This window comes from Eschrichtius robustus, chromosome 10 (assembly GCF_028021215.1).
Source record: "Eschrichtius robustus isolate mEscRob2 chromosome 10, mEscRob2.pri, whole genome shotgun sequence".
In the NCBI taxonomy this organism is placed as follows: domain Eukaryota; kingdom Metazoa; phylum Chordata; class Mammalia; order Artiodactyla; family Eschrichtiidae; genus Eschrichtius; species Eschrichtius robustus.
The window spans coordinates 45,298,625-45,322,257 of NC_090833.1; the positions used below are offsets into that span (position 1 = coordinate 45,298,625).

At 39.6% G+C, this 23,633-nt stretch overlaps 1 protein-coding gene across 1 annotated transcript in view; it reads left to right on the plus strand.

Annotated features, from left to right (window-relative positions):
• The window catches only part of TRPM6 (transient receptor potential cation channel subfamily M member 6), a 139,111-nt gene extending 115,944 nt beyond the window's left edge, over positions 1-23,167 (plus strand). The window contains 8 exon segments of the mRNA XM_068553856.1: positions 596-646; positions 2,631-2,696; positions 4,905-5,188; positions 7,399-7,481; positions 8,239-8,444; positions 15,120-15,171; positions 19,667-19,773; positions 22,323-23,167. Of these exon segments, the coding sequence (XP_068409957.1) occupies positions 596-646; positions 2,631-2,696; positions 4,905-5,188; positions 7,399-7,481; positions 8,239-8,444; positions 15,120-15,171; positions 19,667-19,773; positions 22,323-22,456 (983 nt within the window). The 3' untranslated portion in view covers positions 22,457-23,167.
• Positions 23,168-23,633: the final 466 nt, after the last annotated feature.

Genomic DNA, 23,633 nt, shown 5'->3' on the forward strand with positions numbered 1-23,633 from the left:
CTTGTAATTTAGGACTTGAGCAGATAGAAGAGAACCAGTTAAACTTGCAAGAGGTGTTCCCAACACACAGTCTGTCTGTAACCAAACAAATCCCTTGCTGTCACGTTCTCTGCCTCCTTCTTTGTTTCTCTTATATTCCTCTTAATGTGTTTTCATCATTTTGTTGTTATTTTAAGTCAGTGAAGTAGTGTGCTAATAACTTGGTATTAATAATGTCTTTATGTGGGTACTGCATCTTGGTAGGGAGCTCAGGGAACTGTGCTTCTGGGATGTCGTGCAATGTGATGGGCAGCCGAGTGCCTTCTGCAACACAGAGGTGTAATTGGTTCAAAGGAAATACATCTTTGAGGCTAATATTACCTATCTTTCTTCAATTCCCTATATAAATATGTTTGGAGACATTGCATTGATGATTGGAAGCTGTCAGGATACCATGCACAATAACGTGGTTAAAGGATATTAGGCAATCTTTTTCGAAAACCGAGAAGCCATTCTGATTAACCCGTTCAATAATAACTTTGAAGGCAATATATTCATAAGTGTGCATTTATCTCCAGCCGAGTAATTAAAATGCCAGTCTTCTCTGTAATTTCAGAAATCTCAACCGCCTTAAAAAGCCCTCAAGAGTCTCACCATCATTATTCAGGTAGGATGCCTGTGTACATAGACATGTCAATGGAGCTAAATGTCTGTGATTCTGCATTTGGAAACAGAAATACTGGTGAATTTGTGGTGTTGATATGGCTCCAACTTGGAAAGTTGTTGTTTACTCTGATGAGAGAACATTCAGATTTCTTAACTTGGGAAAACAAGCTTTTAGGATTTAAGAGAATTTGGATTAAAAAAAGAAATGTGTGTATTGGTAAGTTCCAAATTGTAAAGAGGAAAGATGACCTTGAGATCTGAAAATTCCTTACAAGCTCAAAAGCCAGAGATCTTTGTGTTTTGGACTGGGGAGGAGACAGGCCTGAGGCTAGTCCTCTGAGGAAGGGTTTTGCACCCTCACTGGGCCCTCAGTGAGGGTAACCACTGAATGAATGCCAACCTCACAGGGTAAATTCAACAAAGACACCTTAAGGGATGTTATTAAACAAGATGTCAAGGGTCTTGACTCTCTTAAGCAACATCACTTCACAGTGATTCAGTTGTCTTTCTCTCAAAGTGGGAATAATTGTACTTGCCCTTCCTGAGGAAAAATCTGCCAAAGGGCTAGTTGAGAATAAAGAGGGAAACACTTTGAAATGCAAAGCAGTGTAACAACCAACTGGACTCGTGCCATTGGGTGGTCTTTTGGGCATCGTTGCTCTCAGTATTGGTTTAATACATGAGCAAGCTTTTTATATAATCTGAAGCTCAGTACAAGAGTACAAGTGTATTGGTGTGATAATTTTTGTTATTATTATATCAAGGTCATGTGCTCAGGGTCCAGTAATAGGCTACCTTATCCTGAATTCTCCTCTGTAGTGAATAGTGTTTCTGTGGATTTCAGACTCCACATTCCAGGCTCTTGTAACTGGGTCTTTCAGCTCAGCAGTAATCCGTTATTTTGACTCCAGCTGTCAACTGAAGAAAGTATCTGGTGAGGAACACTGTAACTCACATCGACTCTGATTTGTTAAGATACAGCTCTTAACAGGAAAATGCAGATCACTTGCTTCTAATTAAAACTGGTCTTCAGCTCTCTCTGGGAAAAGAAGATGAACTCTGCAAAATCAACAGTAGATGTCCCCACAGTCCGCTGTGCATTAGATTTGATCTGGAAAAGAAAAACCAGAAAGACCACAGATTAAAATGCTCTTTAAAAGCAAGTTCCGCATCTGAATGGATTAGTATGGTATTTGGTATTCAGGAGAGTGGAGGTAATAGTGCTGCCTCAGAACATATTATATAATCTCATATAATCTATTCCTAAGACTGGGATATCCTTCCTGTTTAAGGCATAGTTTATTTTAAATACTGTGTTATAGATAATTTTTTTTTAAGATTTTTTTAAAAAAAATTAATTTATTAATTTATTTATTTTTGGCTGTGTTGGGTCTTCGTTTCTGTGCAAGGGCTTTTTCTAGTTGCGGCGAGGGGGGGCCACTCTTCATCGTGGTGCGCGGGCCTCTCACTGTCGCAGCCTCTCTTGTTGTGGAACACAGGCTCCAGACGCGCAGGCTCAGTAGTTGTGGCTCACGGGCCTAGCTGCTCCGCGGCATGTAGGATCTTCCCAGACCAGGGCTCGAACCCATGTCCCCTGCATTGGCAGGCAGATTCTCAACCACTGCGCCACCAGGGAAGCCCCAAGATTTTTTTTTTTTTTTGATGTGGACCATTTTTAAAGTCTTTATTGAATTTGTTACAATATTGCTTCTGTTTTATGTTTTGGTTTTTTGGCCCCGAGGCATGTGGGATCTTAGTTCACCTACCAGGGATTGAACCTCCACCCCCTGCATTGGAAAGTGAAGTCTTAACCACTGGACTGCCAGGGAAGTCCCTATAGATAATATTTTTGATAAAATAAAAAATAAAGGGTCTTTGAAATAAAATATTTTAGCATTATATGAGTATATTGATGTGGGGGAGGCTTTCTGTAAATTCAGCCCACTGATGCATACTTAAACTAGTAAATCTGCTTTTGTTTGCAGCCATTGAAAGGAACAATTTAATGAGGCTTTCTCAGACCATACCATTTACGCCAATCCAACTGTTTGGTGAGTGCCATTTCTACCTTCTTGAGGTTGTGCCAGGGCAAAGGCATAACATCTGAGTGAATCATAGGAGAAACCATTTTGCATAATTTTCGCTGCAAATTTTCTTTTGCCCATGGTTGCAGTTTAGTGATATTAATTTCCTAAAATGGAAAGTCTTGTTAACTGCCTGGCTGGTATCTAGAGTCAAAATCTGATATACTATGGGGATGGGACCTATAATGAGCAGCAGTTGGGGAAAAAGCAATAACGTTGCACCTGGCATTCACTGATTTCAGGCTGGAAGTAAGTAGAAAAGAAAAGAACCAACCCACCATGCGTAATAAATACAGAAGAAAGCATTAAACGTCAATACAGTAGAAGCTAATAGACATCTAAAGAGAAACGCTTTGTATATTGCTTTTTATTTGTTTGTCTTGTTTTTGTTTGTTTTGCTTCATGTAAACTAATTGCTCTTAACTCAGAGAGCAAATGTAATTTTTAAAGGCTGGAATAGTAAGGAAAAACAAGCTCTCAATAGCCAAGGCTACCGGCGTTTCTCTGTCCTGCCAATTGACAAAATAACAAGGGTCGCCACACTGTCCTAGATCTTGCTTCTCCTCAAACCCTTCACATGGGGACAGATGAGGTGGCTTCTGATCGTCAACGCAAATGCCTTCTCCTTCCACTTGGCTCCATAGCTGGTTTTACAACTCGGTAGCTCTGTTTCAGATCCTCTAGGTAATTAGAACTCTAAAGTGGCATTTATCTGGGCACCAGGAATACATATTTCAAAACATGTTACTAAGCATTACCTAGACATGTTCTTTGGTAAGCAATTAAATGCAAGAGTGAGCGAATAGATTCTTTTCTTGGTAAACCAGTACAGTGTTTATAAGAAAAGTCATTTGAAGCTGAGTTGTAAGGAGAAAATTAAATACAGGCTGGACAGAAGTTGTATAGAATATGTCACTTCTGTTAGGAAGCATTGCCCAATATATTAGGAGGAGTCTAGGTTGAATAAGAATGGCTCCCTGTTCAACAGCCTAAAAGTGGAAGCTGTAGAGCGGTTAAAGAACATTTGTGTGTAAAATCTTTGAAGTGGGATTGGGTTTGTCTCCAGGGGTCTACTTCACATTAGCCAGGTTAACATATCTAATCTTTACAACAACCCAATGAAGAGAATGTTATTTTCATTTCCATTTTACTGATGAGGAAAGTGAGGCTTTAAGTAACTTGTCCAAAGGCACAAAGGAAGGAGGGAAAGGCTCTGGGGTATGACTTTGGTTCTAACTTTAACTGGGTTAAAACATGCATTCTCAGTGGGGTAATATCACCCCCAAGAGAGCAAAAACATCTTTTTATTTTTATGTGTAAAGCACATACACACACACACACAGAGTACATAAACATAAACGGTATATATTTGGTATTACAATGTCAGGGAAGGGGCAATTAGGAGAAAAAGTCTAAAACAGCTCCTAAGGGGGATGATAATAAACACAGGGTTAAACTATCTCTTTAAAAGTATGCTAACACATATATATGGAATCTAAAAAAAAAAGGAAATGATCAGAAGAACCTAGGGGCAAGACAGGAATAAAGATGCAGACCTACTAGAGAATGGACTTGAGGATACGGGGAGGGGGAAGGGTAAGCTGGGACAAAGTGAGAGAGTGGCATGGACATATATACACTACCAAACGTAAGATAGATAGCTAGTGGGAAGCAGCCGCATAGCACAGGAAGATCAGCTCAGTGCTCTGTGACCACCTAGAGGGGTGGGATAGGGAGGGTGGGAGGGAGGGAGATGCAAGAGGGAAGAGATATGGGAACATATGTATAACTGATTCACTTTGTTATAAAGCAGAAACTGACACACCATTGTAAAGCAATTATACTCTAATAAAGATGTTTAAAAAAGAAAAGTACTTGTCTTTAACAAAAGAAGCATAGCCTTGCTACTCTGATTTTATTTTTGTCTAGTTATAATTTATAAGAAGAACAACTTAATATTTATGTGACATCTGATGCTTTGTTCATTCTCCCCCTCCCTCTTTACTGGACTGTAACATGGCCAGATGTCTGTACTTGCCTCTGAACAGATGAAATTCCCATTCCCCTCTGATCCTTTGAGAAACTGAACTGATTCTGAGTTGATATTTAGGACGCCGTTCATGTCACAGACATGGATCTCATTGAACCCCTCCCCTGCACTTCTCTTTGCCGCAGGAGAAGAAGTAACCGTCTACAGGCTGGAGGAGAGTTCCCCTTTGAATCTGGATAAAAGCATGTCTTCTTGGTCCCAGCGAGGGAGATCTGCAATGATCCAGGTGTTGTCCCAAGAGGAGATGGATGGTGGCCTCCGCAAAGCCATGAGAGTCATTAGTACCTGGTCTGAGGATGATGTCCTCAAGCCGGGGCACGTTTTCATTGTGAAGTCCTTTCTTCCTGAGGTTGTGCAAGCATGGCACAAAATCTTCCAGGAGAGTACTGTGCTTCATCTTTGCCTCAGGGTAAGTCAGAGACCCAGAGCCCAGATGGACAGGTCGAAGAAAGGGGATCTGGGTCTATCCTGGTCAAAGGCCATTATCTTTTTTTTTTTTTTTTTGGTGAATATTTCCTTTATGTATAATATTCATATATCACAGATCATTGATTAGGAAATGTCAAATACCACTGATATGATTAGAGTAGGCATACACACATATTGATGTATATGCACACATATATATGTGTATGTTTATATACATATGTATGTATATATTCACACACATTCATCTATAAAGCCAACATTTTACCTAATATGAAAACAGAGGCACACCCATCAAGGTCAGAACAAAGCGAGAATGCCCACCATCTCCACCACTATTCAACACATTACTGGAGGTATTAACCAACTCAGTTAGACAAGAGAAAACAAAAGTATAAAAACTGGAACAGAAAAAGAATGAAAACTAACTCTCTTTGCAGATGATATGATAGTAATGCTAGAAAACCTGAAGAACTAGTGATAAAAACAACTCAAGCAATAAAAGAAATCAGCAAGGTGGCAAGGTCAATAAAATTAACACACCAAAATTAATAACTTTCATATAAGCAAATAATAACTAGTAGAAGATATTTTGGAAAAGAAAACCCTGTTTACAATAGCAAGAAATTGAAAATGCTTAGAAATAAGTGGAATGTGAAATATTTAAAATCTATATGAGGAAAAATCACTCCTGAAAGATATAAAACTAAATTTGAACAAAGAGAAAGACAATCCTTAATCTTGATTAGGATGTTCCAACATCATCAAAATATAAGTTCTCTCTTTTTTTAAAAAAAAAAATTATTTATTTATTTATTTATTTATTTATTTATTTATTTATTTATTTAGGCTGTGTTGGGTCTTCGTTTCTGTGTGAGGGCTTCCTCTAGCTGCAGCACGCGGGGTCCATTCCTCATCGCGGTGCGCGGGCCTCTCACTATCGCGGCCTCTCTTGTTGCGGAGCACAGGCTCCAGACGCGCAGGCTCAGTAGTTGTGGCTCATGGGCCCAGTTGCTCCGCGGCATGTGGGATCTTCCCAGACCAGGGCTCGAACCCATGTCCCCTGCATTAGCAGGCAGATTCTCAACCACTGTGCCACCAGGGAAGCCCAAAATATAAGTTCTCTTAAAGTTAATTTATAAATTTAATATTATCCCAATAAAGATTAGCAGATACAAACTACTATGTATAAAATAGATAAACAAAGTCCTACTATATAGCACAGGGAATTATATTCAATATCCTATAATAAGCCATAATAGAAAAGAAGATTAAAAAGAATATATATGTGTATAATTGAATCACTTTGCTATACACCTGAAACTAACACAATGTTGTAAATCAACTATACTTCAATTTAAAAAAAATCCCAATAAAAATCCCAATAAACTCTTTTGTTTTTCTGGAGCTAGACACCTACTTAGAAAGAAAGGGAAATAATAAAACATACGTAAATGTATCTGCTTACTCTCGCAAAAGGAAACATAGGAAGGTTAAACCAGAAAGCAGTGAAATAGATTGCCTAAAGGGGTGTGGAGGTGGAAGGCAAGAGGGAAGAGGAGATTAAGATGGAAAAAATAGGGGAAAGAGGACACTTCTCTGAGTATGCCTTTTTAATTTTTTTAATATCTTTATTGGAGTATAATTGCTTTACAATGTTGTGTTAGTTTTTGCTGTACAACAAAGTGAATCGGCAATATGTATACATATATCCCCATATCCCCTCCCTCTTGAGCCTCCCTCCCACCCTCCCTATCCCACCCCTCTAGGTCATCACAAAGCATCGAGCTGATCTCCCTGTGCTATGCAGCTGCTTCCCACTAGTTATCTATTTTACATTTGGTAGTGTATATATGTCAATGCTACTCTCTCACTTCGTCCCAGCTCCCCCTTCCCCCACTTTGTCCGTAGGTCCGTTCTCTACATCTGCCTCTTTATTCCTGCCCTGGCACTAGGTTCATCAGTACTGTTTTTTTAGATGAAGGCCATTATCTTCAACCCAAAGGATAGCCTATTCTTTTTTGGAGGTGGTGGTATACTGTTATTTTTGGCTTTAGCTTTTGGAGTGGGTAGTGGTGGAAGCTGAATAAGGCTGAAAATCACACTTGGGAGGCCTCTAGTAATTCTGTGATCATTAATTAGTAGGCATCTGATAGTAAACCAATATTTTTATCAATGTTCCCTATTTTGCAGGAAATTCAACAACAAAGAGCTGCTCAGAAACTGATCTATACCTTCAACCAAGTGAAACCACAAACCATTCCCTACACTCCAAGGTGAGGAAATATTGGCACCCTGGTCCTTCATCTTATGTAGGAATTTCTGTCAATTTCTTCTCACCCCTGTTAGTCATGAGAAATACCAGACCCATGGGGAAGTTCCCCATGACCTTAACTTTGGTTTCTTCCTTACATAGTTCTCGGAGACAGTAAAAAGAGAATTAGACATCCTAGGTATGTTTTGGCTTAAATCGCTGAATTTATGTGAGTGGAAAAGAGAAGATCAAGCAGAGGCCATGACTAACCTCTCAGTTACGAAAGCAGGCAGATCCCGGGTGTAGTTACTAATGTCCAGAAACATGATGGTAGAAAAACACTTCTATTTTAAGCATAGTTTCTTCTGTTATCTTACAGAAATTAGGAACCTTAAAGGAGTGAACTCTTGTTACTTTAACTTGAGTGTTTCCATACACTTGTATTCATTTAGCAAGACAGTTCATAGTTTGGTGCTGAGGACTTACAGTAAAGTTTTATTGTCTCATTTACAAGGAACTTCATAGAGCAAGACAAGAAAAGTTGAATCCAGTACTCTTTATAAAAGAGTTCCTCAGAAAGAAGGGAGGTGGATAAACGGGGGGAAAACTCCCAGTCTTTGCATTCCATTCTTTCAGTAGAAAGGCAAAGGCATGTGCATTGAGGCTGCTGGGACTAGAGTTAGGTCATCTCCCCTGGTGCTCTCTGTTCAGTAATATAAGTCCCACCTTTGCTGCCTTTCGGGGAATCAATGGCCTCTTCCCACCCTCCCTCGCCATAGGTTCCTGGAAGTTTTCTTAATCTACTGCCATTCAGCCAAGCAGTGGTTGACCATTGAGAAGTATATGACTGGGGAGTTCCGGAAGTACAACAACAACAACGGTGATGAAATTGCCCCCAGCAACACCTTGGAGGAGCTGATGTTGGCTTTCTCTCACTGGACCTATGAGTATACTCGGGGAGAGCTGCTGGTTTTAGACTTGCAAGGTGATTGATAGCTGAGGATTTGACACAACAAGCATGAGGCAAAGTTCAGGAAACATTGACCAGGGATTGCTTTCTCAGTGTCATTGTCACCTACATTTGACCCCAGCTCTTTCTTTACTCAAAGCCATAGTTAAGGTCTTTCAGTGGAGACATTCCTTGGCAGTGTGTACTTTTTTTTTTTTTTTTTTTTAAAAACAGGAGATGGTATCTGTTTTCTGAACTTATTTATTGTTTCTGGAACTGTACTAAGTGGGAGGAGCCAGACAGGTGTCCCGAGAGATCATGCAAGAACCAAGATGGGTAATGTATGGAGTTGCTCTATCTAGCTTTGAAGGGAGGTGGCACCATTTATTTCAGAGACATTGTACAGCGATGATCATGAGCACCTACTGTGCTGCTTCTCACCTAGATCAAGAGAAAAATATAGGCAGATGATTAGCTGCCCAGAATTTAAAGTTATCTAAAATGTTAATCTAAATGGGGAATGAGTTTTATACCCAATTTTCCAGTTTTATGGCTTTTCTTTGAACTTATGTTCACAATAACACTTAGGCATGCATTTATACACACAGGAAAGTTTAAATTCTGGTCATTTTTCATGATTTTGAGCTCAGTATTTTAGCAGTTTATAGTTTAGCTTGTTCTCTTTGCTGTGTACCTTGATATAAGAGTTCACAAAAGTATAAACTCAGTCTGTGAAGGGCAACTCAGTGCACTCTTACTTAATGGAAGCCTTTGATCAATGCATCTTTCTACTATCAACACCTCACATGTGACTTATAATCCTGTAGCATGAAACAGAGTATCTCTAGCAGGCTTTCCTTGCAGGGACAGAACAAAATATGTATTAAGGTCAAAGTTTAGTCTCTGGGCTCACTGACTGGGGCTTTGGTTTTAAATAAGGGATTTAGCCCAGGCACTTTCATAGAAATTATCTCATTTAATCCCAGAAGCAGCACCTTGAGGTAGATAGTATGGGGACTTTAGGCCCAGAAAGTTTAAATAACTTGCCCAAGGTTGCACAGCAGCTTAAGCGGAAGCCAGGATGCAGACTTGAGCTGGTTTGACCATCCATGTTCTTTCCTTTTCACTGTTCTGTCTTTTATTTCTCTATAAGTTTCATAGCTATAGGACATTACCATGTTCTGGTTCATTTAAAATGATAAGGCCTTTTCCTTGTCCTCTCTGACTTTCCCATCTCTCCACACCTGGGATTCTGTGCTGAAAGCCAGACTTGGAGGATGGAGACAGTCGAGATGAACAGGCAATCCTGGGACATCATGAGCAATGTACACTAAGATTGCAAACCCATTTTGACTGAAATTTCTGCCACATGCTCAAGGATATATATATATATATATATATATATACTTTTCAAACTACACCTAAGTCCTTCTGTCCTTTCAGATCTATGCTGTTCACAAGGTGTGAATTATATTTCTAACCCTCAAACACAATATTTTAGGAAGCAATATAAACAAAGTTAAAACAGTCAAGATGATTCAGCTTTTAAACCAGCAAGTACAGTATGATCCATGTAAACCCTGCACACTGATGCCCAAGGCTGCTTTTGTAGCTCATGTTGGGGAAAGGTTGATTGTTTTCATCTATACTTGAGTGTCTGTGCTTTGAGTTTTGGGTGGAGATGTTTACAAAGTAAAAAACAAACAAAAAAACAATCAAAGAAAAACTTTAAGGAATTAATGATGACTCTTCAGTGTGTTTTTGTTTAATGATGTTTATATTTGGGGATTTTTATGTCTCTTAGTAATCCAAAGTGACATTAAACAGAACAAGCACTGCATTGATAGTCTTGGGGGAAAAAGGAATTAACTTTATTTTTTTACTGGGCAATTATGTGAATTGCAGAAACAGACCACTCCAAGTAAACTATATCAAAACATTGACCTTCAAAGGAGGGAAGAGTGGACATCATAGAATGAACATGAAGAAATTGAAATACTTATCGGAGAGTTTTGCCAATTGGTTAGCCCTGAATTTACGGAAGAACGTGAATCCTATAATAGTAATTACAAGCAGTTATATTACTACTGCTACTAGCTAACATTTACTAAATAGTTATTTTGTGTCAGTCACTAAGTTAAAGGCTTATGTGCATTAATATGTTTAATCCAAACCAGGTTGGAAAGGAAAAATGGGGTAATATAATGTATCCTTAAAATATCATAATAGTTTTCAGTTCAGTTATGTTTTACATTTAATTGATTAGTCTTTCTAGTCTTTGGAGAGATGATGTGCGTTGTCTGGGTGGCAGGGAGTGGAGACTGAAAGACCAGTTAGCTGCAGTTAGGAGAGGCCCTGTCATCGCGGTCCTGGGGGCTGACTCCTGGCTCCACCGTGAATTAGCTGCATGACCAGGGGGCAACCACCTTGAGTCCCACTTCCCTCATTTGTAATAATAATGGTAAATAATGTTATGCACTTAACTCAGAGGGTTGTTAAGGGGCTGAAATGAAGCAAGTTCCCGACACAGTAAATGTTAGTTATTGTTGTTAGTGTTAGTCTCTGTGTGGCTTGTTAAAATGGAAGTTAATCTTCAGTTGTGGGTAGTCTACTCCTTGCTGTGTGGTCCTGGTGATACTTGAGGGAGATCCCAGCTTTGGCCTCTGTAGAGTGAAGTCCTGATCGGCTTGCTGTGGCTCCCTATTGCTTTGAGGGAAAGAAGGAATGAGAAACACTCAGGGCAGTTTATTCTTTCAGTTTCTTCTTTTCTTCTCTTTACTTTCTTCCAAGGGAGTGCCAATCATTAACCCAGGAGCTACCACATCAGGCCAGGAAGCTGAACTCTAGGGAGAGGCTTGACTAATTTCTGATCACTTGTAATTATACTGTAGTCTTCCAGCCTCCTTCCATTGAAAAATCTTACACGTGAGAGCCTGAATCGTCATCATTATATGTGAAATCCAATATTTAGTTTCCAGCAATAGGAATGAAAAACAATTGTATTTCAAATTACAGTGGTCTGTGGCATGTTTTTTTTTTTTTAAGCTCACTATTTTTTTTCAAAGAACTTTTGGAGATATTAATTTTTTATTCAACAAAGCAGTTTCCAGTATAAGTCAGCATTAGCATCAGCATCAGCATGGTGCATTCTGCTGCTACAGGGAAGGTGACTTCTTTCCATTGATGTAGAAGTTTATTGATGCATCCCAAGGTGATTGGAATCAGAATGTAGGTCTCTGAGTTTCTCATAAGGGCGTGCTATGTATTGCCTGTACATGGGCATTTACTCTGTTAATGCCAGTAAAGAGATAGCACTGGAATTTTTAGATCTTAAAATGTCTTATTGTCTTTCATGTTTTCCAAATATCTCCGTACGTGGGTAGGACGGGTACCTATGTTAAAGTTTGCCAATTGGGTGACTCCTGTGTAGCCGGGAGAGGCTGGGGTGGTAGTAGTGGGTGTGGTGGTGCAGCATGATTGGTTCTCTGAACTGCTTTCTTTTTTTAACTCATTGGAATGCCCCTTCTGCCATTCAAGGGTCCCAAAAGATGTTTTTAGCAGTTAAGCTTTGAGCTGTCAGATTGAGTTTAGGGATATAAAGGTTTGTAGAAACTCTTTACCCTCAGTCTTATAGGAGGTTCTATTCATTAGGAAATAGTACTTTAGGAAAGTGAGATAATCAGAACATGATTTTACCAGTGGTAAGAAAATAGAATTTTACTTCACAAGAGCTCTTGATAGAATAAAGACAATAAAAATAGCAGTTGACATGTTTCAGCTTCTTCTGGATCAGACATTTTGCCAAGCAGTTTGTATATGCTAGTTCATGTAATCCTCTCAGTAACCCTATAGGATAAGGCCTGTGATTATCCACACTTCCAGGTGATACAGTTGAGACTCAGAGAGATTAAAGAAGGTGTCCAGATCACACAACTAGGGAGTGACGGAGCTGTGAGTGGGACCCAGATCCTTTGACTTCTGCCTATTTAACAGGCTACAAGACTGAAAGTAAATGGGAGCTGATGTGATTTTGATAGACATTTTTTTCCCCTATAAAACCTCCTTTTCCACAATTCTTTAGGTATTGTGCGTATTTCAGCTTAAATTTACAGTTTACTCAGACGACAGCCTAAAGCTTTCATCACTGCTGGGAATTGTAGGCATAAAGTCAGGTCTGAGCTTAAATGTGTGAAGGATTTGTAGCCTTTAGTCTCTCTATTGGTGGTACATGGGCTGTCTGTTTGTTGTTTATTTACTACATAGTTAAACATAGTTGTTCTGTTTATTTGCTACATGTTTGCTGTATAGTTAGCGTCTTGTTAGGCTGTTCCTTTTTATATCTGTAATGAGAAAAGCATAAAGAGCGCAGCCTCTTCATATGACTTTTTCTTTAAAAGGCAAAGCACATTTTGCATACTGCCCCTTGAGCCTGTGTTTCAGACTTATTTTCCCTTTCCCTATTCAAAATCAGTGTACAAAGAGATTCTAAGCCAAGGGTTCTGAAAGGGGCTCTGGGTAGAACTCAGAGGATCTGTGTACTTTGATGAAAAAAGAAATTAAAATTATACCTTGGGACTTCCCTGGTGGCGCAGTGGTTAGGAATCTGCCTGCCAATGCAGGGGACATGGGTTCGAGCCCAGGTCCGGGAGGATCCCACATGCCGCGGAGCAACTAAGCCCGTGAGCCACAACTGCTGAGCCCGCGTGCCACAACTACTGCAGCCCCCGTGCCTAGAGCCTGTGCTCTGCAACAAAGAGAAGCCACTGCAGTGAGAAGCCCGCATACCACTACAAAGAGTAGCCCTGCTCGCCGCAACTAGAGAAAGCCTGTGCACAGCAATGAAGACCCAACGCAGCCAATAAATAAATACATTTATTTAAAAAATAATAGTAAAAAAACTAAAATTACACCTTTATTTCACTAACCTATAGCTGAAATTCATCATTTCCTTCAGTTATAACGGAGACGACAGATCACAGTGGTATTAGCAGTACCCGTGACTGTTTGCAATAGCAATTACAGGTATTAACATAGCACATTGCAGTGTTGGCAGATATCTCAAAATACTGGTTGTATTTGTTACTTGTTGGATGTTATAGTGTTATTAGACTTGTGCTTGGTCCTGTTATTTAACATACTAATAAAGAAGCACGTGTATTGCAATACAATTTAAAAAATATTTTGATCACTGTATTTCAGTATCATTGGTTTACTTTGTAATCTCATGTATTCAAACTATGCATTTAAAAACATTATTCTGAGAAGGGGGTCCCTTAGCTTCATCAGACTGCCAAAAGGGTCATGACCCAAAAAAGGTTGAAAACCCCCTACTTAAACAGGTTATTTTCCTAAGGAAGTCAGTTTCTCAGGGGAATGGTCTATAAACTATAAGGATTACATTTTCTTGTGAAAGGTTTAACATATGGTAAAACATACAGAACATAGTAAAAATCTTTCTTTTTTAAAGTAGTGGTTAGAAAATGTGTTTTTTTTTAAACAAATAGAAATATACAATCATGTTATACATTTTATATGATTTTTAAATAAATTTCCCACAAGGTTGGTCTCTTCCAAAGCAAGGGGACCAGTGCTGATTAGAGGACGATCTCAGACATTGTCGGCTTATCCCACATGGTGCATTCACCTGTCTGACTGGCTCACCTGTGAAATGCTGCCTTTGGAAGTCAGTCTCACCACCACTCGCATTTTATAACAGATTCACTTTGGTGTTGATCCCTGTTTTGATAAATGTTAGTTTTATATGACATGCTATCCTTTTATGCTTTGGTGCCGTTTATTAAGAAGTAAAATTTATTGAAGGATCACATACATTCAGGAAATTACACACAGCATGAGCGTACATCTCAAAGAATTTCCACAACTGAACACGTGTGTGTAACCAGCACCCAGATCAGGCATGTGGGGTGTTTGTATTCTTCTGTTTATAAACGCTATATACATATATATATATATATATATATATATAGCATTTGATATGTGTCTTTGATGGAGCGGAGGTGATACCTGCAGAACCACACAGCACCTTGCACCTTGCTGAGCACTGATGGACTCCATCTAAGGAGACCACGGACTAGGGGGAAGGACACAAGCTTTGGCTTAGCTTCAATCCTGTTATGACATCTTGTGGTCTGTGCAACCTCTGACAAGTTGCTTAATCTCTTTGAACATCAGTGTACTCATTGGTAAAATGAGGCTGTGAGGATACTAATACTTTTCTTTCACGATTGCCAAGAATTAGAAAAAATAAAATTAGAAAAAATAAAATTAGAATGTCTAGTATGTACAAGTGGTAAATGAATGATGGATGCTATTATCAGGAACTGTGAACACATCACAAAAACACTTTTTTGTAGCCTAGAGGTTTATTGCAGCATAATAGAGGGGGTTGCGGGAGACAGGGCATCAACTAAAGTTTTCAGACTTGCCTGGACAATTTAGTAGAGTTAATTCACATGATGTTGAGTTTACTACAGGGTGGGTGTCTAGTTAATAGTAGAGTTAATTCACAGGATGTTGAGTTTACTACAGGATGGATGTATAGTTAATAGTAGAGTTAATTCACATGATGTTGAATTTACTACAGGGTGGATGTAGGTATAAGAAAGAATTTTAAATTTGGTTATTATTTTCTTGAATTTCTGAGAAAATGAAATTCCCCATTTGGTAAATGAATTTTCTTTTTCTTTGGAGGTGTTGGAGAAAATTTGACAGATCCATCTGTTATAAAACCTGAAGAAAAACAGTAAGTTAATTTATCATTTAGAAAATTGCATTTAACACATTGTACATGGTTTCTTAAAAATAATTTTTAAACATTTCTATATCTTGCCTAGATCCTAGAAAGGTTTTGATGTCCCTTTTATCTATATCTGTATCTATATCCAAAAATATCTATATCCAAATACAATACAATAAAATACAGTAAGATTTAAAATACAATAAGATTTTAAAGAATGCATAGATTAGGAAATAGGGGCAAAAAGAAAATAAGGAAATAAAATAAGATTAAATCTGGAGTTGTTAGTACACAAAAATGGAAACTATGTATAAAGACCAATGCAGTGGCCAGAACTTTGTTGCAAATTTGACTCTGAGTTTTCTAGTGGCCCAGACAGAAGAGAAATATGGGTAAATTCAGCCTCCATAGGCTTTGACATGAAAACAATTGATGTCATAGGAGAAGCACAGTTTCCTTTGTTGTCATCACAGTGGAGTCATTGCATCTTATCATGGGCACTGTCTTCCATTACATGCCTATAAAACGAAAGCTGAGGGCATGAAGTGTGGTATTCAGTAACAGCAAATCTATGAGAGGACAAAACAGTGGGGCTTAAATATGGAGCCATCAGATTGCTAGTTCAGGACTGAAGTGTAAATTATATAGAGAGATGAGTCATCTGCCTATCCTTTGAATTCCCATGGGCATTTTATCCCATAAGCAGGCTTTTGGGAAGACTTGGCAGTAGAGGAGATGGTATTCTTCTGTTAAAGGTGGAGTAAAAGGAAGAGATGGTGATGATTAAGGGAGGATCAACATGGCAGATGACAGTGGTTTTCAAACACGAGCTTTCATCATAATCACCAGGAGAGCTTGTTAAAACACAGATTGCTGCCTCCTACCCCCAGCATTTGATTACCCTGGTTTCTGATTCAGTGGGTTTGGGATGGGTCCAAATAATGTAACAAGTTCCCAGATGATTCTAATTCTGCTGGCCTAGTGCCCACACTTTGAGAACTGCTAGCATACAAAATTCTAATTTCTTAGTTGTCCTAAGTGTCTATACTTGGCCCCTGGGTTGTAAAACACACACACACACACACACACATATATATAATTATATAAGTGGGCAATTCATATATGATGAAATCTGAAACTTTTACTTCCCTCCTATTGGACTCATATTGTAAATATTCACTGCTTTAATGCTCTGTTCTTTTACTGAACGATTTAATCTAAATATGGTACCATTTGTAGGCGTCTATGCAAAGAGGTACATCTAAAAGTGTATTAGCTACTCCTGTGAACTAAGAGAGCTAGAGAAGATAAAGGTGAGCCATGTTGCTCCTGTGAATCCAAATCCCATGATATTTGACCATGGAGTTCATGTTGTAACCCTTAGGGTACAGATAAAGGCTTGGTTATTTTTCACTTTAGCAGAGTTGAAGTGTTTTTGGCTAAAAATACATATTATTTCTTCAGCAGCCCAGTGTGCCCAAGGGTTTTTAGTAGGAACCTGTATTACAAGTACTTCCTTTATAATTTTGCAGTGAAAATTTGTTTTGCATATAAAATGGATCAAGTTGATGTATACTCTATCATTTATTAAATTTTGACCTTGGTATATATATGTAATATGACCTGAATATTTCCAACTTTTAGAATTCTAAGAAGATTATATTATTCCTCTTGACAGTTGAGTATTTAATTGCATTCTATAGGCCAGTGGGTCTCAATTTCTATTAGGGTTACCTAGGGAACTTAAAAAAAAATGCTGCTCAGAATTAGCATCAAGTCAGAATCTCAGAGTATAGGACCCTGATGTCTGTATTTTTCAAAAGTTCCCCATGTGATTCTAATGGGCAGTCAGGGTTGGGAGCCTCTGTCTTATGTCAAACTTTATTTTTTATGACTTGAGGATGTCATAAACTTTGGAAGCTGATAGATTGGTATCACTGTAGCCTGCCTGGTTTTGTGGGGTCACCTAATTTTGGGTGCAGTTGGTCTTCATGGTGAAGATATAAGTATTATTTTCTCACAATGTGGTGAATTACATCTAATCAGTTCAATGAGGCTCACATTTTGGGATGCCGTCTATTTGTTAAACTTTTGCTACACAAAGCACGGGCCGTGACAATAGCATCAGCATCACCTGGGAGATGGTTAGAAACACAGACTCTCAAGACCCTCCCTAGACTTCCTGAATAGAATCTCAATTTTCATAAGATCTTTAGGTGTTTTGGTGTAAATTAAAGTTTGAGAAGCAAGTGCTTTCACATGTTGTTTTATTCTTAACAACAACCTTGGAAGGAAGTGTCTTCAATCCCAGTTCACAAATGAGAAAACTGAAGCTCAGTGGAGATGGCAACTAGCCTGTGAGGAGAAGGGGGTCAATGAAAGGGAATGATCCTCTACCAAAAGGAAAGATGTTTTGGAGTGCAAATTCTGATATTGTCTCTAATGCCTCTTGTCTCTTAACTTTTCCCAACCTTTTGCACATGAAGACAAAGTCATCAGACCTGCTCCCCCAAATCCTTTCTGGCCACTTAACTTGGTTCCTCAGGTCACTGGCCTTCAGTGGAGGCTGCCTCAGTGTTATTGGTAGTTTGGGACTGCACCTTTTTTTTCACTTACTGCCTTGATGGTTTTGGGCATTTGACAAGTATGAAATGATAATGATGACGATGATGATGGTGAGATGTTCTTTAGTAAATCTCTGTGTACATGGCACTAATTAGCATTTCCTTGAAGGCAGAACCAAGCTACCTCCTGCTTTCCTGTGCTGTGAAAAATCTAGAAAACAGTTGTATATTTTTTCAAATGTTGTTATCTGAGACTGCAAGGCTGTAGGCATGGCGTATGAATGTCCCTACGACCCTCCTTCACTCTCCCCTGCACAGGGAGTGGTAGAACGCCTGATACATACATATTATAGTCATTTTGATTCTTTTGTCTTAACTTTAACAAAGCTCATAGAGGGAAACAATTTTGCTTACAGCTTTTATCTGAGAATCAGTGTTACATTTCTAAGTTGGGAACTTTCATGCTTTATTGGGGGGAAGGAAATGGCAGTGTGGAATGCAAACGAGTGAAATATTCCAACAGGGTCATGCCAGAGAGACTATAAAAGGAATTCTTCAGTTTTAATGACTAAAATAATGCCTTCATTTTTCACTTTATCAGCATCATAGAGTTCCAGTACTAAATATTGAGTGATTCTATTTCTTTGCCATATTTGGTTTCACCTTATAGAAGTGGTTCCTTACCAGATGGATTGAAAGAGGAATAGTTAACAGAGGCAGCTTATGCAGCCTGGTAAATACCACCAGAGCTGTATTTTGTAAGGGCGATTGAGTGACCAGGAAAGTTAATCCTGGGTGTCTGTTCACGTTGTCTTCCCAAGAGATTTCCTCCACCTACTCGCCTCAGAGCAAAGAGGCAATCTGAGATCAAACTGACATCAGCCCTTATTCCGAGCTTGGCACATCTTCAGAGCAGCTACTGTTATTCTGCCAAAAGGAAGTGGAAATTGAGATAAATGTTTCAATACTCAGATGGAAAAGTCCATTTTTACACCACATCCCTTTTGAAAAACCGCATTCCTTAGAAGCGAAATTTATTGTTTCCTTTTGTGATAGTTTGCTTTTCTTTTTTCTTAAGACATGGTATTTAAGAGCGGTAATTGAGTTCAGATTTTAAAATGTGCTGTTTCCCACTCTGCATGTCATTAAAATAAAATATTAGCTTTCATAAAGTTTCTTTGGAAGTGTTTCTGGTGTGCTCTATTCCTTGGTGTGTAGAGTGTCAGCCGAAGAATAATGGTTGTGAATGATCAAATAATGGATGAACGTTGATCCTAGAATCTGCTAAGGATCTATTATAATTATAGAGTGTTAAAAATGTGCCTAAGATATACTGATTTACTTCCACAAACTCATCATCTCCTAGTTGTCTTGTCTTTTCACAAAGAGCCCAGCTATAGCAGTTTGCAGGGTAGAAGTAGCTATCAAAAGAGCCATGAATACTGGGTGTCGGGTTTTGTCGGGCTTTTGTGTTTGAGGACATTGGTTATTTTCAGAAAAGTATTTGGGTTTGAAACAATGCATATCAATTTTTTCAGAAGGGGTTTTCCAATAGCAAGTTTATTTTACTTTATACTTACCTTTCAGGTATTCTAGTAGAACAGTTGGTAACGAATGTCATTCTCTCACCTCGTATGCATTAAAAAGGGTCTCACTGTATTTTGTTTTAATGTGGTACATAGAAAATTCACTTTTCTATCAGATTAGCGTGGAAATGAGTTTCACAGTAGGTCTTGGAGTTGGGTACAAAGATTGAAGTGCATTTGAATTTTAAATTTGCAAACCTAACATTGTTGCTTCCCCAAAGTGCTCTGTTCTTTGTTGGCTCCTTCAAGTTTACTGGGTTACTATGGGATACTGTTCGGTATCTCAGAGAATCCTAGTTGAGCTCCTTTTTCTGAGCTGTGATCTAATTGATATTCTGATATTTCCTCTAGATCAAGAGGAATGGTGTTTGGACCAGCCAATTTAGGGGAAGATGCAATTAGAAACTTCATTGCAAAACATCGTTGCAACTCCTGCTGCCGGAAGCTCAAACTCCCGGGTATGCCCCAAACAATTCTATTTTTCTCTTAGTAAATCTCTCATTGAACAACATCCATTGTAACCTGGGATAGAGTAGAAAATCTTAATCACATTTTTATCTCATTCGCAGTCGAGGCCTGACTTTCTGACTGCAAATTTTTCAAGTCTCTAAAGGGATTAAAAGGACAGGGATTTACTTCAGGTTCTGCCAAAATGTGATAAAACAACATTGGGCCCAATACTTGTCACAGTCTCTCCAAGGGAAAAGTTCTTCCTACTTAATTGGGGCAAAATTGGACCGAGGCAGGTCTCTGTTCCCCGCCCCGCCCCCTCCCCTTTGGGTCTTGAGTGGAGCCCACAGAGTTTCTATTCTATTCTTATTTACTCATTGGACACTTGGGAGGGTGTGGCATGGAGGGAAACAACAGCTATCAATTAAAGTAGTGCTTTTCACTATAAAAACCTGCCACTTTCAACATACATCACAAGGTATATTTTAAAAATCTGATTTGATAATATGGCACACTTTCTCTGAAACTAATAGAGTCAGCACAGAAAAATATTTCTAACATAAAAGTAAGCGGCTGGAGGTCTGTGTCCCCCAGATTGGCAGCCCCAGCTCTGCTGCATTTTCTCCTTTTATCTCAGAAGGGATGCTTTATGTCTGTCTCAGCTTGCTCACTATTTTTCTAAGGTTGCGCCACACTTGTTCTTAGAATGGAATTTCACATCTTTTAAGCTGAGTAGCCCTTCCAGCCTTATCATAAATGATCAAACCCTGAATTGGAAATCAGTAAAAGATCAACATCCATTGTAACCTGGGATGGAGTAGGTGTAAATTTACAACAAAGAAAGGCAATTTCTAATCTTGTTGGAGTTAGAGGTAGGAGTTGCTCTTGTGGGCACGAGGTAGCAAAAGACTGGGATGGGGAGCAGATTCCAGTTCCTGTGGGAAATAGCTTATTAGCCAGGGGTGGTGGCGGTGGGAACATCAGACTGGAGCAGTACAGACAGGAGGGGTCTCGATGTCATCTTGGAGCTGCCCAGGACTCCTTCTCACAAACCACCCAGAAGAACTGGGCAAAGTGATCAGTCCATAGCACATTGGCCAAGCTGCCCACTGGCCTCCTCTGGTCAGAAGGAGCCCAGGAAGGAGAGGGGGCTGGGCTGAGTGGCATCCAGGCCCCCAGGTAAGGGCCCTGTGGGAGGCAGGAGCTGACACATATCTCCATCCCGTGATTGCAGGCTGGAGTCCAGCCCATGAACTCAGCATCCTCAGGCGCTGACCTCTTCCCAGGACTGATTCACTGTTTCCTGGGCAGGGCAGCTTCTCATTCTTGATCAGGGACTGTATCTGGTCAGCCAGGAGAAAGGGGGCCTTGAGGCATAACTCACTGCTTCCATCCAGTTAGCTCTTCTGTATGATTAAGATTTCCTCCCTCCCTCCCTTCCTTTCTTCCTTTCTTTCTTTCCCTACCATGGTGGCTTTTGAGTAATTCAATAATTCCTCCATTTCTGGACCTAATCCTTGCTTCCTTTCAAAACCTTAGTTAACACATTTAAATGGAGACAAAAAATATCCTCATTTACTTGAACATTTTGTAATTTGAATTTTAAAAAGTTTAGCTCGGAAAACAGGATTGGGGTGATTTTTCTTTTTGTTTATGTTTTACTTTTTTTTTCTTTTCTTTTTTTTTTTTTAAAGAGAGGCAGTTTAGGATAGTATAAGAGCATGGGATTCATAGGTTGAGCTCACATCCCAGAAATGCTTTTTACTAGTTTTGTGACCTTGGCCCTCATTCTCATCTGTAAGCTGGGGATAATAGCACCTATCTCATAAAGTTGGCGTGAGGGTTGAAATAATGTAATAACTGTTGGTTATTATTAAACTATAATATGTATTAGTTTTATGTCCAGAGAATCCCCATTTAACATTAAAAAATAATACAAGGAATGCATGTTTAAGGTTAACAAGGTTAATCGACACAGCATACAACGGTTTACAAACATTTAAAGGTCACTCTCCTCCGTAAGTTTCTCCCCAAGGGTTACCTTTATTAATGATTTCTTTTGATAATTTTTCTGTGAAATTAAAGAAGGAGGCTTCAGGAAGCATAAGATCTGATAATTGGATGAAGTCTTTATAGGTGCAGCCAAACCTGAGGTACAGCTTTGTTGCAGAAAACTGACCACTGACATCCCGAGTCCACCATTTTGGCTGCACTCTCTGGCTCTGTCATCATTCAACAAGTGAAAATGCCCTGTTTCCAGTTTGGCCTCACTTAACTCTGGGCAGGTCATGTCTTACAGGGCACCGTGTATTGAGTCAAGCGACCAAAGCTTGCCTCCCCTGCCCCAGTGAACACGGCCTTGGGGAGTTAGAGTCACACATGTGCATGGTGGGGTGTAGTTTGGACATGGTTGAGGGTTTGAGTTTCACATAGCAGTGGCCCAAGGGAGCAGAGTCCTCTCTGAGCACTTGGCCTAAAGTCCCGAAGTCCAGTCTATCTGTGTGAATGTTATGTTCTTAAGGATTCTCTATAACTGTCTTAATTGTCTTCCTTGCAGATTTAAAAAGAAATGACTATTCCCCCGGAAGGATAAATTCCGCCTTTGGACTTGAAATCAAAACTGAACCAGCTGACGAGACTCCAGCAGAGGAAGAGGGTAATAATTCTCCAGAAGACCTCACACGACTGTAAAAAAGGGAGAAGTAAGAAGATGACAGCCCTTGCCCTCCCTTCTATGAACTCTATGGTAACATAGATTGACTGATGTAACACTGGTTATGTCAGAGCCTCTGCCAGGATGGCCTTACCCCGAGGGCCTCCTGGGACATGCCTTCTGAGCCTCATGTCTCCCCTCCCCAAGGACCTCACTGGTGTATGATGAATGGGTTCTCCTAGATATTGACCTGTGTGCAGGGTGCTTTGCGTGTGTTCGTCATCCTCAGGTTGCACAAGAAGACAGGTGACTCAGCCAGGAATGCTGCTCCTTCATACCTCATTCCTTGGTGCAGAATGCTGGGCACTAAAGAACCAGGCAGATAAATTTAATTTATTTTCTTACTATGTGTGCAGACTCTAACCTCCACTACTATTCATCACCTCACCCACATATTGTATTTATGTATATATGTACATAAAAAAGTCACTTGACTCCCTCCTCTCCTTTCCAGCAGCATAGGGCTTTGAATAGTGACAGAAAGGAAAACAATGGAGTAAGGGTGTATTTGCACAGACTGGAGCACGCTCCTGTACAAACTAACCAGTGAAAAGCTAGCATCCTGGTGAAATCTAGATGGGTTTGAGTATTGTCAGTGAATCCTATGATAACCGGGCATTTCAGGTTTCTCTGGAAGAGAGAAAAGGGAAATCTAAAACAAATGCCCTTGCATCCTTTTTTTTTTTGAAGGGAACAAGGATATATAAAACTAGAAATTATTAAGAAATGTTTTCCCTTCCCTTACGCTCAGGGACACTATTGGTTAGAGAGTTGACTAAGCCAACCTCTAAAGTATTACTCCCTTTTTCAAAGCTGGGTATATAATATTACAAGCTAAATTACTTTATGTCAGGTCCTAAGAGGAAAGATGGGGTTTTTGAATGAAAACATGTTTCACAGGTAATTGCCTGGTTGAAATACAGAGTTCTGGTGGCTTAATGAGTGCTTGAGTGTATATTTTAAGTATGGCCTGAGCACATGTAATCAGTTTCAGTGGCCTGAAGAAAGGGTCCCTGGAAGCCACACTGTACAGCAGTGGTCCCCACCCTTTTTGGCACGAGGGACCAGTTTCATGGAAGACAGGTTTTCTACGGACCGGTTGCGGGGGGTGGGGGATGATGGGGGGGGGATGGTTCAGGCAGTAATGCCAGTGAT